The 12,194-nt window shown below is 35.7% G+C and overlaps 1 protein-coding gene across 1 annotated transcript in view; it reads right to left on the bottom strand.

The window, feature by feature from the left end:
• Positions 1–8,905, bottom strand: part of LOC140744543 (guanylate cyclase 32E-like) — a 90,585-nt gene extending 81,680 nt beyond the window's left edge. Inside the window, exons 1-2 of the mRNA XM_073076173.1 lie at positions 8,764–8,905; positions 1,799–2,449 (exon numbers count right to left, since the gene is read on the bottom strand). Coding sequence (XP_072932274.1) covers positions 1,799–2,398 — 600 coding nt within the window. The 5' untranslated portion in view covers positions 2,399–2,449; positions 8,764–8,905. The remainder of the gene's footprint in view (positions 1–1,798; positions 2,450–8,763) is intronic.
• Positions 8,906–12,194: the final 3,289 nt, after the last annotated feature.

Here is a 12,194-nt window from a genome sequence, read left to right as displayed (position 1 = left end):
TCCTCCTGATGGTACGTGGCTACTGTCACTCATGGACATGTATAATCACAGTTGGCCACAGATCTGTTGCTACCCCCGAGAACTAAATTGTAATACCTCGGATAAATATGTCTCCCATACCACAGCCTTCAAAGCGGTACATAGCAGCGCTTGAAACTACTGCTATAAAGAAGAAATAGGTGTGGCGGTCGGAGTCGAAACAAAGGGGGTTCTACCACCTTCGTCTCAATCCGTCAACTGAATGAAACTAGCAAAAAGGTACGTATTAACATTTTTTTTTCTGATTTTAAGTGGCTACTGCCGCCCATGGACATCTGTAATCAACCCCAGGTAGGATTAGATATACCTACCTAAGGTTGGCCATAGATGCGCCGCTACCCCGGAGGACTAAGCTGGAACGCCTCAGAAAAGTCTGTCTCCCTTACCACACCCTTCAAACCGGAACACAGCAGCGCCTAACACTGCTGTTATACCACCTTCAACATAACAAGATTTTAAAAAATTTTTAAAAATAATAAATATGAGATGAGTAAATCTACTTTCTATTTAAGTATTATCTAATTTGTAACTACATACGAGTAGATACAATGTCCAAGAGCTCGGTGAAATTGAGACTCGGCGTCAAGGCAAAAAATCTAGCCAGACTATTCTGTAACATCGTATGAAATTTCGAAAGCTGAATCCTTAATTATAAAATCCGACTGTGCCTGTGATGTCTCAATTTTGGTGTTAAGATGAGTTGTAATAGTGTGGGAGGAATTTTGATAATGATCATCATCGTCTTTATTCATTACAGCCCACTTATGGGCACGGGTCTGTTTTCAGATGAGGCTACAGCCCAACAAGCTGGTTAAGAATTGGTACATTTGGACTTCACGTGCATTTCAGAGTAATTTTTTTAAACTATCAGAAAACTTGCATAAAGTTGTCTCACATTTCCCTGGATCGTTTAAAATTGATAATTTCTAATATGCACGTAACTTTGAAAAATCAGACATGTGTTGGATTCAAAACTCTGACCCCTCGATTGAGAAATCGCGTTTCAACCACTGGGCTACCACAACTGCTGTTCTTCTTTAATTCTATTATTACATGTTTATTAGAACTTCATGGCTTTCAAAACACGAATTAACTTGTCTTACTTTCACTCGCTTTGGAGCAACTGAGACAATTTTTTCCAAAGTTCGAATTCATGATTATATTTTACAAAATAAAATTACAGTTCCCAGACTATTTGTAGCCGAGTACAAAAATAAGCACGTTTAACCTTGTTTCCACTTTTCTCATCTCAGCATTCCAATACCAGCAATATCATAAAAAGAGTAACAATTGCCGCCTTCTCAGAACCCAGCGCTCAGCGAAGTCATCAAGTCAATATTGTTATATATTTCGAATTTTGAGAAATGTTTGGCACGTTTTGCATTTTAATTTTTGATCTTATTAAATAACCTAAATACAATATAATTACAAGTATTTACGAAATATTAATTACAGCAGTAGTGCTGTGTTTTTATTTGAAGGATGTGCCAAGAAAGTTTCACTTTTGCAAGGCTTTATTAGGAAGATAACACTTGAGCGACAGTCGACGACGATGGTGGCTGCAGCCACTTGTCGTCGGCGACTATAGTCCGTCACCTCTGGCCACATGCGGCGTTGGCTACCAAGTTAACAACCGTCGGTGGAGGCTGTCAGTGTGTGTGTGTGACAGTCGCTTGTGTGTTTACAGACACTTTACATCAGGCAGCAAGCCCGTTTTTTTACTTCTATTACTGTTATTATATTATATAAAATACATTACCTGGCTCCACCCATAAGCGCTGAGAAATCCTATTGTGATAGTATTTTTTTCGGTCCAATTCGCTCGCAGATCCGGGCACACCTTCGCACCACCGCACTCGCTCTTCACCAAATCATACAAACTGATCCCGTTCACCGCAATCTCGTCAGTTGTCACTTTATTTTCAATGAGGTTTTTCGTTGCCGAAGAATAAATATTGTTCAGATACACGGAATTTAAATTCTTTGTCTCGAATTTCGGTTCGTCCACAAATGTACTGTTTACAGGCTCGCATTTTTTATTTGAACTCAAGTTCTCTTTCGTTTGTATAACTTTATTTGTTTTCGTATCCAACTCTTCTGCTATTGTTTGATCAACATAAGACTGTGGATCTGTTTGGTTATAATCATTAGCTACCATATTCAAAGAATTAGTAATTCCATCGGTTTCGTCGATTACAATAGATATATTAAAATTATCTGTGTCTGTCGTGTCGTCTGTCTCCATTTTCTCTAAGTTTTTCTCATTTTCTAGATTGTTTTTAGCATTTTTTTGTATATAATAGCACACGGAAACTCTAAGTGCTAAACAAAGGATTAATATTATTATTTTCTTCGACATCTCTACGCCTTTATTGTATGTGGGTTGGGTTTATCCGGTAGGCATTGTTCACTGCGAACAAAAAGGAAAATTATTTATTAAAATATGAAATAAGAAAAAATAATAAATAGCAGTTAATTTTGTAAGTTGCACAATACAAAAATATATTTTTATTTCTGTTACATGCTTAGCGTAGTGAGCCAATCTTAACAACATCTAACCTATCGAGAGAGATTTATAGATCCTTAAGTAGGCTACAGCTTCCTGCTCTTGTTTTTATTTTTAAAGCTAAAGTAATTGCCAAGAACATACAAGATATGGAATAAACTTCCTCCTGAGGTATTCTATGAAATAGTGCTCTTCCAAGAAGGTGCAAAAAGAGATTTCCTAAAACCAGCGATGCATAAGTGACTGCTCTGGTATTTCAAATGTCCGTAGAAGATGGTAACTAGTTACCATTTCCAGCAAGTAGCCCATCTGTCCTATCCTAGTTTAAGTAAGTATAAAAATATCGATAAGTACAAAAACAGTACGTATTTATTATATAATTATTATGGAATTACGTACAGTGGAATATATTAGTTACACAGTAATTCTACTTTTATCTTTCGTTTACTAATGTTGAAAGTCTATGAACTGTACCATCTAAAATTGTAGTTTAAACCTATTACGCAGAAAATAGCCCTTCCATACTGTATAAATCGGAATATTGAGTGGATAAACTAATTCGCCGAAATGTACATTTGAATTCTAGGTGTTAGTATTAGCAAATTATTAACTTGTAGTGCGTTGGATCGAAATTCCCTTTGAGGTGATATTGGCAGACGTTAATCAAAGTTGTTGTGTTGAACTAATTCGACTAAAACGCGTGAAATTTCGCAGTTCAGACATTTTGTTGTATAGTTTGGCGCAGTGTCTTTCTAAGTGTGTCACAACCTCGTTAAGAATCGCTAAACTTCAATAAGTCGAGAAGCATTAATAAAAAAAAACAAAATTTTCAAAAACATATTCTACTAAGAAATTTGCAATTAGCACATATATGCATTTTAACTTAATAGTATGCAACAACCACCTTTCTTTTTTTTTCATTTCGAGGGGGAAACCTTCAAAAGGTTTCCGACAACGTGGAAGCGACGCCGGGTTATGTGGGATTTTTACCGTACTAAAACCCCCCGGTGGCCGTCCTCTGCGCTGCGTAGAGGGATTCGGGATCTCCAAAGGAACGCAACCGGAGTCCTCTTAGCGCGTTGACCCGTCGGGCTCCGCGCAGGTGAGCTGGACGCTCGCCACACCATCTGGTGCGTACGACGGTATTATGCGATCACACATACCGTCGTCCTTCCCGGGGTCGCTGGCCGGGCGGTTCGAGCTCCCACTCTCGCCACCCGCAACCCCGGAATCCCCTTTTAGTCGCCTCTTACGACAGGCAGGGGATACCGTAGCCCTATTCTGGTCCCGGAACTACAGGGACAATGCAACAACCACCTAGTAACACTATCTGAAAATCAGTAAGTAAGTATAAAGAACTCCAGCTAAAACCTCGCTATCTATCTTATTTTCGACCAAAACCGAAACCGAAACTTTATAAGATGAAGTGAAATATTTTAATTAATTTTATAAAACAAAATAAAAACAAAAACAACGATTTGTCTCTTCGGCTCCCTGAAGATCCGCTTGACCTTACTTACGACAACCAATTTAACTAAATGTGGTTAACGTTTCGGATTCGATTTCACGAACGTATACTCGAACCGAAAGGTTCTGCCAATTTCTAAGCGAGACCTAGATTGAGCCATCTGTTAAGTTGTATTTTGAACCGACTTCCCACAGGAAGAGAGGTTCTATTCGACACGTTTTTTACGCCTTATTCGGCGCTTATATTGGACACGCTTTTTACGTCGTTATCCAACGAAATATATTGAGCGCTGACTTCAGAACTATGTACTAAACCAACTTTTATTTGAATTATTTTATAGTGACATAGAAGTCGGTTTTGTTTTTTTGTTATTTTTTTTTTCATTAAAATACCATCATGGAAACATCGCATAAACGATGTAAATAAGTAATGTAGTAACTTCAAAAGTATTAAATGTTTGTTATTCTGGCTTTCTAACTTCCTAAGTCTATTACGCTGTCATCAGTCCGTCTCTGAAATAGGTCGACATTGTATAACTTTGAGTTTGACTTTTATTTGTCTATATATCTCCCTAGGGCCGAATAACTGACTACGGAAGGACATCCAGTTTATAGGTATTCTATTTACGAGTACTCTCATGATATAAGTTATTTTCGAAGTGCATTAGACGAGAGCAACTAGTTACAAATGTATATACTTATACATATAATTTATTAACAGTTATTTTATTTAGAAAAGTTAAAATAAAAAGAGATTCTCGTATTTCGCATGGTTTGATTCTTACGTGTACACGAACAGACAACAAGTTCAAAAGCTAATAAAAATCAATCACCGAATCTCCCGAAGTTATAAATGGCTCAACCAATTTAAATATTTACTTTTGATTTGTCTCCCACAATACGTAGGTGGTTTGGTAAAAGATTAAGAGGATCAGCCGAAAAACGGAAAAAATTACATTGGTAATTTTGTACAAGAATTTTCAGTTTGAATTCAACTGGAAAATCCAATTAGAGTTAAAAATCTGATTAGGATTGATGCAAGAAATTCGCAAGAGAAACAATTTTAAGGTGGTATGAAGGTCATTGGGCCATCTAGTACACTTAATACATTTCAGATGACTAACAACGCAGCTTAATCGAATGAGTTTAGAAGCTTACACCGGAGTTCTATAACTAACTTATACGAGCTTAGACATGGTTTTCGAAAATTCACCCCTATGGCTAAATGTAGGATGAAAGCTTCCACTTAAATGAAGTGAGTTCGACGAGTATGAAGACAAACGGACCATTGTTGACCCTCCCGTGTCTTACCGTCTGTCAAAAAAGCATATCACTTAACAAAAAATAATGGATACTAAAAATAAAAGATTAAACTAAATAGAGTCCTCGAGCAGAAAAATAACATATGAAACTGTGTAAAATATATGAAACTTAATCACAGTAAAATGAAATTAATCATCTACATATAGATATACAATCAATAATTCATTCTACACACTCGTTATTTTATTTAAATGTGGCTTAGGCAAGCTAAACTATATTTTTTCCTACTTTGGGTGTTTTCCAATAACTCCAAAATGCAAATTTATCACCAATTGCCAATCTGTGACCGTCCTAATGCCGAACAAGAGTCACAGAATAAGAAGGCTTTAAGCCAAAGGCCACCGTTCTAGCCAAGGTCATACTGGTTGGGTAACTTTAGATCTTTTTCTAAGATTTCGCAGACATGCAGGTTTTCCCATGATGAACCACTTTATCTTTAAAGCAAATGATAATTAATATGCAATACGCATATAACTTTAATCATAACTATAATATGTTAAACGTAGCATATCTACTGAGAAGCATTCACCTAGGTCGCCTATATTTGTCCCTGTAGTTCCGGGACCAGAATAGGGCTACAGTATCCCCTGCCTATCGTAAGAGGCAACTAAAAGGGGCTTTCAGGGTTGCGGGCGGCAAGAGTGGGAACTCGAACCGTCCGGCTAGCGACCCCGGGAAGGACGGCGGTATGTGTGGTCGCATTCCGTCGTATACACCAGACGGTGTGGTGATACAAACTCACCTGGGCGCAGCCCAACGGGGCAGTGCGCTGAGTAGATTTCGGTCGCGTTCCTTTGGAGATCCCGGAGGCCTCTACGCAGCGCCGAGGACGCCCACCGGGGGGGGGGGGGGGTTTAGTGCGGTAAAAGTCCCACATAACCCCGTGTCGCTCCCACGGCACCGGGTACATTTTGAAGGTTTCTCCCCCGAAAAAAAATAACAAAAAAATACAACCGACTTCTATGTCACTACAAAGTAAAAAATAATTGAAATAAATGTTGGTTTAGTACATATTTCTGCAGTCGGCGCTCATTATGTTTCGTTGGATAACGATGTAAACAACGTGTCTAATATGTCACCAAATATCTTCAAACACAACTCGATTATTCCCATCGGTTGAGGAGTTACATATTTTGTCTCCGAGCCACATTATCAGACCCTTAAATAGTCAATGATGAACTGCCTTTGAAATTTCATTAGAACCTACACCAAATATCTTCAAACAAAACTCAATTATACCCATCGGTTGAGGAGTTACATATTTTGTCTCCAGAACCCACTCTGATCCTCATCATATTTAAATGGGACCAACTTGTAGCAATTGTACACACACGAAATTAAAGGCATTAAAATAGGTTCATAAACGGCGAAGTTATGTCTGTTATATTTACATGGGTGGAGGAGTTCCCCTCATTTTCTCCAGAACCCATCGATGGATCCTAACCATATTTAAATGGGACCAACTTCATACAATATACTACATTATATACTATATACAATAAAACAAGAATATTGAAATCGGTCCACTAACGGCGGAGTAATTCGTGTACATACATAAAAAAAAAGATACCGGCCAAATTGATAACCATGACGCTCCCTCGAGCACTTGAAGAATAAAATTCGCGAAATATAGGCAACCTTAAATATAATAATTTCAAAAGTATTTTCGTAGATAGACGTTAAAATAGATTTGTGGTGAGAATATAGGTACTCATACAACAAATGTGTAATTGAAACGAACATTACATTAAACTAAAATTATGAGTAAAATATTTGCAATATTCTAGTAGAGGATACCAATATATTAACCAATACCACTACCAAGGTCTCAATCCTTGAGTAGTGGTTTACCAGTTTATACCTGCTTATCCGAGAGTTGTGACGGGAAAAATAGTCAACCTAAGGTTTGGATATTCTATAGGACTCATACTTTTCATTAGTATGTATTTTTTCTATAAAACAAACAATTAAATTTTTAAGAAAAAAAATTGTTAGTCATACTCTGCACTGTTTTTTTTTTTGTCAACCATTTTGCAATATATTTTTTTGATTTATTCAATTTGATATACGAAAACGTTTTATCCATTAACCAGATTGGTAAACTAGCGACCTACATTGGGATCTTACACCATTAACAATCAATAGATTTAAAGGTTAAAGAATTATACGGAATCTATTTATTAAGGATGGGTCCTTGTCCCCGTGACTGTAAAATATGAGAAATAAATCTTCTCTACAAGTTTCTATCTACATACACTTATTTTCCATTGAAGTCCACAAAACAAGTGCGAATTGGTGAACTTTAGAATTTTTTAAACAATTCTCAGGTGCGTATGTTTCCTCACGATGTTTTCGTCCACGGTTTAATCCAGTTATAATTAATATTTAATACGCACATGACTTACAAATTCATAGGTGCGGTGTGGTGTCTGGCATTTGAACCTCGGACCTGACCGGAATGGGAGACCAAGTTTTTTAACTAGTTGGTTGGTTGGTTGGTTGGTTGGTTGGTTGGCACTATCACTGACCTACAGATTAACCAACTAGTTCATGAAACTGCCTTATCTCAGTACAAGGCTACCGAAAAGTGAATGAAGTAATGTAATAACAATTTTTAATACATATAAGCCGTCTTAGCCTTATGATTTGAAAGTTCGCCAAACAGGAAGTCCACGGTTCGAATCCCAGGCACCACAATAATCGATATGTCCTCAGATTTTCGTAAAAAAATCCTCAAAATTTAAGACATTGATTAATCAGTGTAGTTGAATATAGTTTAAACCTATGGCCCACTTTGAGATAAAATCTAGACCTAATTTCAGGAATGAAATCGATCGATTACGACGTATGATAATCAATTTAAATTCTTTGTTTACCCTTAAAGCTAGACAAACTTAAATGCTGCCTTTACCTATAATATTTTATTATATATTTTTGCCTTGTGTTAATCAAATTTAAGTACAATATCGCCGATTTGATTATAATTGGTGTCATTTTGGGATAATTTACATTCGTTTTTAAAACTGTAACTTTTTGAAAATATGAAAATAAATTAAGCACATATTTAATCACTTTAAATAAATAATTATAACCTGTTACTTATATTATTATGTTAGCGGAAAAGTATCTACGTAATTAAAGTATCTATACTAAACTAACTTTGTTACCTAAACATGCGATATATTTTTAAAATGTTTTATTGTATTAACAAATTTGATGGATTCATGTGTTTTACATAAATCTATAAACGTATAATATAAATCATTATAATATTAAAATAATTATTATTACAAATACGAAAACTAATATCATGAAAACATAAAATATAAACTTAAAAATATAAAGTAATATTTGTAGACGAAACATAAACACAAACTTCAAAACAATTTCTATAATACAATATAAGAAAAATATTTTTTAAAACATACCTTTAAATCCCAAAAACCAAATAGATCACAATCTCACTTCACTACGAGAGTAAACTACTCTCAATATTATTATTTTATATTCGCTCTAGAGCATCCACCGCACGACTTCCCAGCTCGACGTCTCCCGAAAGACTGGCGCGTCAGGAAACATTCCCCGATCCTGAAATGTTATTGTTGTGAGTTACTTTGTTTGTGTATTTCAGCGAGAGCTGGTTTCAACCGGTCGGGACAGTGAAGTTCACTTACGCTCTATACGGTCATTATTAATATTAAATAGTTTTGTCTACCAAAGATATAAATTTTCAATTTTCAGTAGGACTAGGAGCAATTGTCAAATGCCAATCTTTCGTAAATCATTGGATAGATTGTTATTGGTCGTTAGTAATATTAGGCTAACTTTGACAATTGCTTAAAGATTAGTTAAGATTGATTACAGCAGCCTAGATATTTCAACGGCAAAGTCACCTCTTTAATTAATTTCCATGTGTTGAATACGAAAATGACTTTAATGAATTAGTTTCCAGTTTTTATATAAATCAGTTTTGTATATAAAAATGAGATAAGTATAAAAACAGTTACGTCATTAGTGAGCTAAAGGCAGTGATAGCTTAGTGGTTGAAACTCAGCTTGTCAATCGACCCAGAATTCAAATCCCAGGCTCGAACTTCTGATTTTGCCAAGTTATATGCATATTAGAAATTAGTTATCACTTGCTTTAACGGTAAAAGAAAACATCGTGTACATGCTTCCTCATACTTGAAAGATCTTTAAAAGTTCTCAAGCATGTCTGTGAAGTCTACCAATACGCACTTGGCCAGCGCGGTGGACTATCGCCTATACTTTTTATTCTGAGAGGAGACCCGTGCCCAGCAGTGGGATATATATTTATCGCTGTATTAGCGCTTTGAAAGGAAAACATTTTTTGTTGGCACAGAACCAATTTCTCAAATTTTCAGGGATTTCAGCAGAAATGTGGAACCCAGCTTTTATCCAAGTTGATATCCTCTTTGAAGTAGTAAGAATAGATTTTTTATCACAGCCGATTTAAAATATATTTATTTACTGAATACTCCAATACAAATGTCACAAAAAACTTTTTATAAAACCGGTTTATTTATACATTTCGAAACGTTTTGGTATAAAACGTAATACTTCTTATTTTTTTTCATTTTTATCACTTACTAATAAAGAGAAGAACACAAAACATAATAATTTTAACTTTGCTGACAACTAAATAAATATCAAGTTTATGAAGTTGGACGAAGGTAGCTTTGTTAATTTGAAAGTTTTAAAGATATCACGTACCTACCTTGAAACTTAATAAAAGTCACAAATGAAGTTTTACTCTTCAACTCTCTTCAACTTCAACTTTTTAGCACGGCAGAAATTATTTTGGATACTTTATCACTGTACAATGAAGTTTTTAAAAGGTAAAGGCAAAAGGTGTTTTAAAAGCTTTTAAAATGTTGTTAAGTATACCGACCTCAAATAAACGGATTTCAAAGCTCGGAGTAAAGTGGTTAGATTTCTCAGTACTTGTAAAGCGCGGTGGACTTAAAACCTAAATCCCTCCCACTGACCTCTCAGACCTCGAAGGGGTCCCCTCGGACCTTTGCCCAGCAGTGGGACAATAATCGAAAATGACACATCTATTTACATACATAGGTGTGTCCTTCTTCGTGTATTTTATTTTATATATTATGTATTAATTAAAGATCGTCTGAAAAGTTGCTTGTTCTTCGAAATATGGAAAACTCCAAGTAAATGAAATCTACGATGTATTTTCAAGCCAAAACTCTATTAAGCAACGTCCGCACACGACCCAGGGGAGGATCGGTCACGCACCTATCCAGCTGAGGACAGCGAATTATGTTGACGAACGAGATTCATCTCATAAGGCTAGTACAATACATCTCGCTCATCACTACACATTTATTTCTGCCTGCGTAGTTCTGCAACGTTGGTGTTTTTATTTGGAAGGATGATAAAGATTTTCACACGGGGCGTTCCAAGTTGGTTTTCGATATCAGGAATCTTAGTTCCGTCCATCTGTCTGTCTGTCCGTTTGTCGGTGTGTGTATAAAAGCTCTGTCTTAAATCGTAATAGATAGAGAATTGAATTTTACAGTGTAACACCATAAAAAAAGGTACGGAACCTTGACCGACCGACTTGAACTTGACCGACAAACTCCGAGTGCGAGAAACCGAATTTCAAACCACTCGGCTATCACTGGTCACCGCTCACCTACGCCCGTTATTAATTATCAATCTATCCTACATGCCCATCAATATATCCTACATTGTGAAATTTCGATATATATGTATTTTGATTATTAAAATGGGCGCTATTCGCAACTGTAAATTCAAATTATAGTCAGAATTATCAACATGAAACCGTATTTGTGTCACACATGGATACACAACACGTTGGAAATTTCGTGGTTTGAAACAATTGATTCCGTATCAACACGCCATTCTCTAAGTGTGTGGTCTATAATGTTTGTACTAAATGCGAATATTGTGGAATTTACTAAAGTATTAATGTTAGTATAATATATAATAATATATAAATAATCTACACTAATATTATAAAGAGGAAAACGTTTGTTTGTTTGTTTGGTTGTAATGAATAGGCTCAAAAACTATTGGACCAATTTTAAAAATTCTTTCACCATTCGAAAGCTACATTATCAACGAGTAACATTTTTAACGAGTAATATTTTATAATATTGAAGTAGGAAACGAGAATGCAGTCCACCTCACATTAAGTGGCTATTGCCACCCGTGGATCTGCATCAAACTCAATAAGATTAGATTCCTATGTGTGAGAGACCACAGATGCGTTGCTACCCCTGACATCTACATGCACACTCGATTGAAACATTTTTAAAAATGCCTTTCTAGAAGCACCCTTTTTTATTTTATGTGCCTTATTTATACTACATTGTTATGTCGTTATTACAGTTATTATTTATTATGACAACCACCTTACCTAATATATAAAATCTATCAGGACCTAAATTAGCTGTAGGTACGTATTTATCAAAATTGTTGTTTTAGTAAAGTTTAAGTAAGTTTTCGAACACGTACCTAGCTCTATTTACCCTTCATTAAAGTAAATTCCTATCATTAATCTAGACGTAACAAAGTTTCCATCAAGCCTGTTATACAATATTTTATTTACCTACGATACAACCCAAAAGTTTTAATTATTTTTCGTTTAAGAGTATTTTTTTGGGAGTATGCAAATATAACTTCATCATTGCGTCAAGTAGGTCTATCCGAAAATTTAAGCGCAGACTAATGTTACAATTTTGAACATTACAATGGTGGTGTCAATTGGTACGGGACCGGTTGGAGTGGCATACATTGGGGAAGGCCTATGTCCAGTAGAACATATAATGGATGGATGAAAATTACCTTTAAAAGCA

Source organism: Epargyreus clarus, unplaced genomic scaffold (assembly GCF_041222505.1).
Source record: "Epargyreus clarus isolate Ecla_fem2 unplaced genomic scaffold, WU_Ecla_fem_2.2 ptg000008l, whole genome shotgun sequence".
NCBI lineage: Eukaryota > Metazoa > Arthropoda > Insecta > Lepidoptera > Hesperiidae > Epargyreus > Epargyreus clarus.
This window is presented reverse-complemented; position numbering and strand designations above follow the sequence as displayed.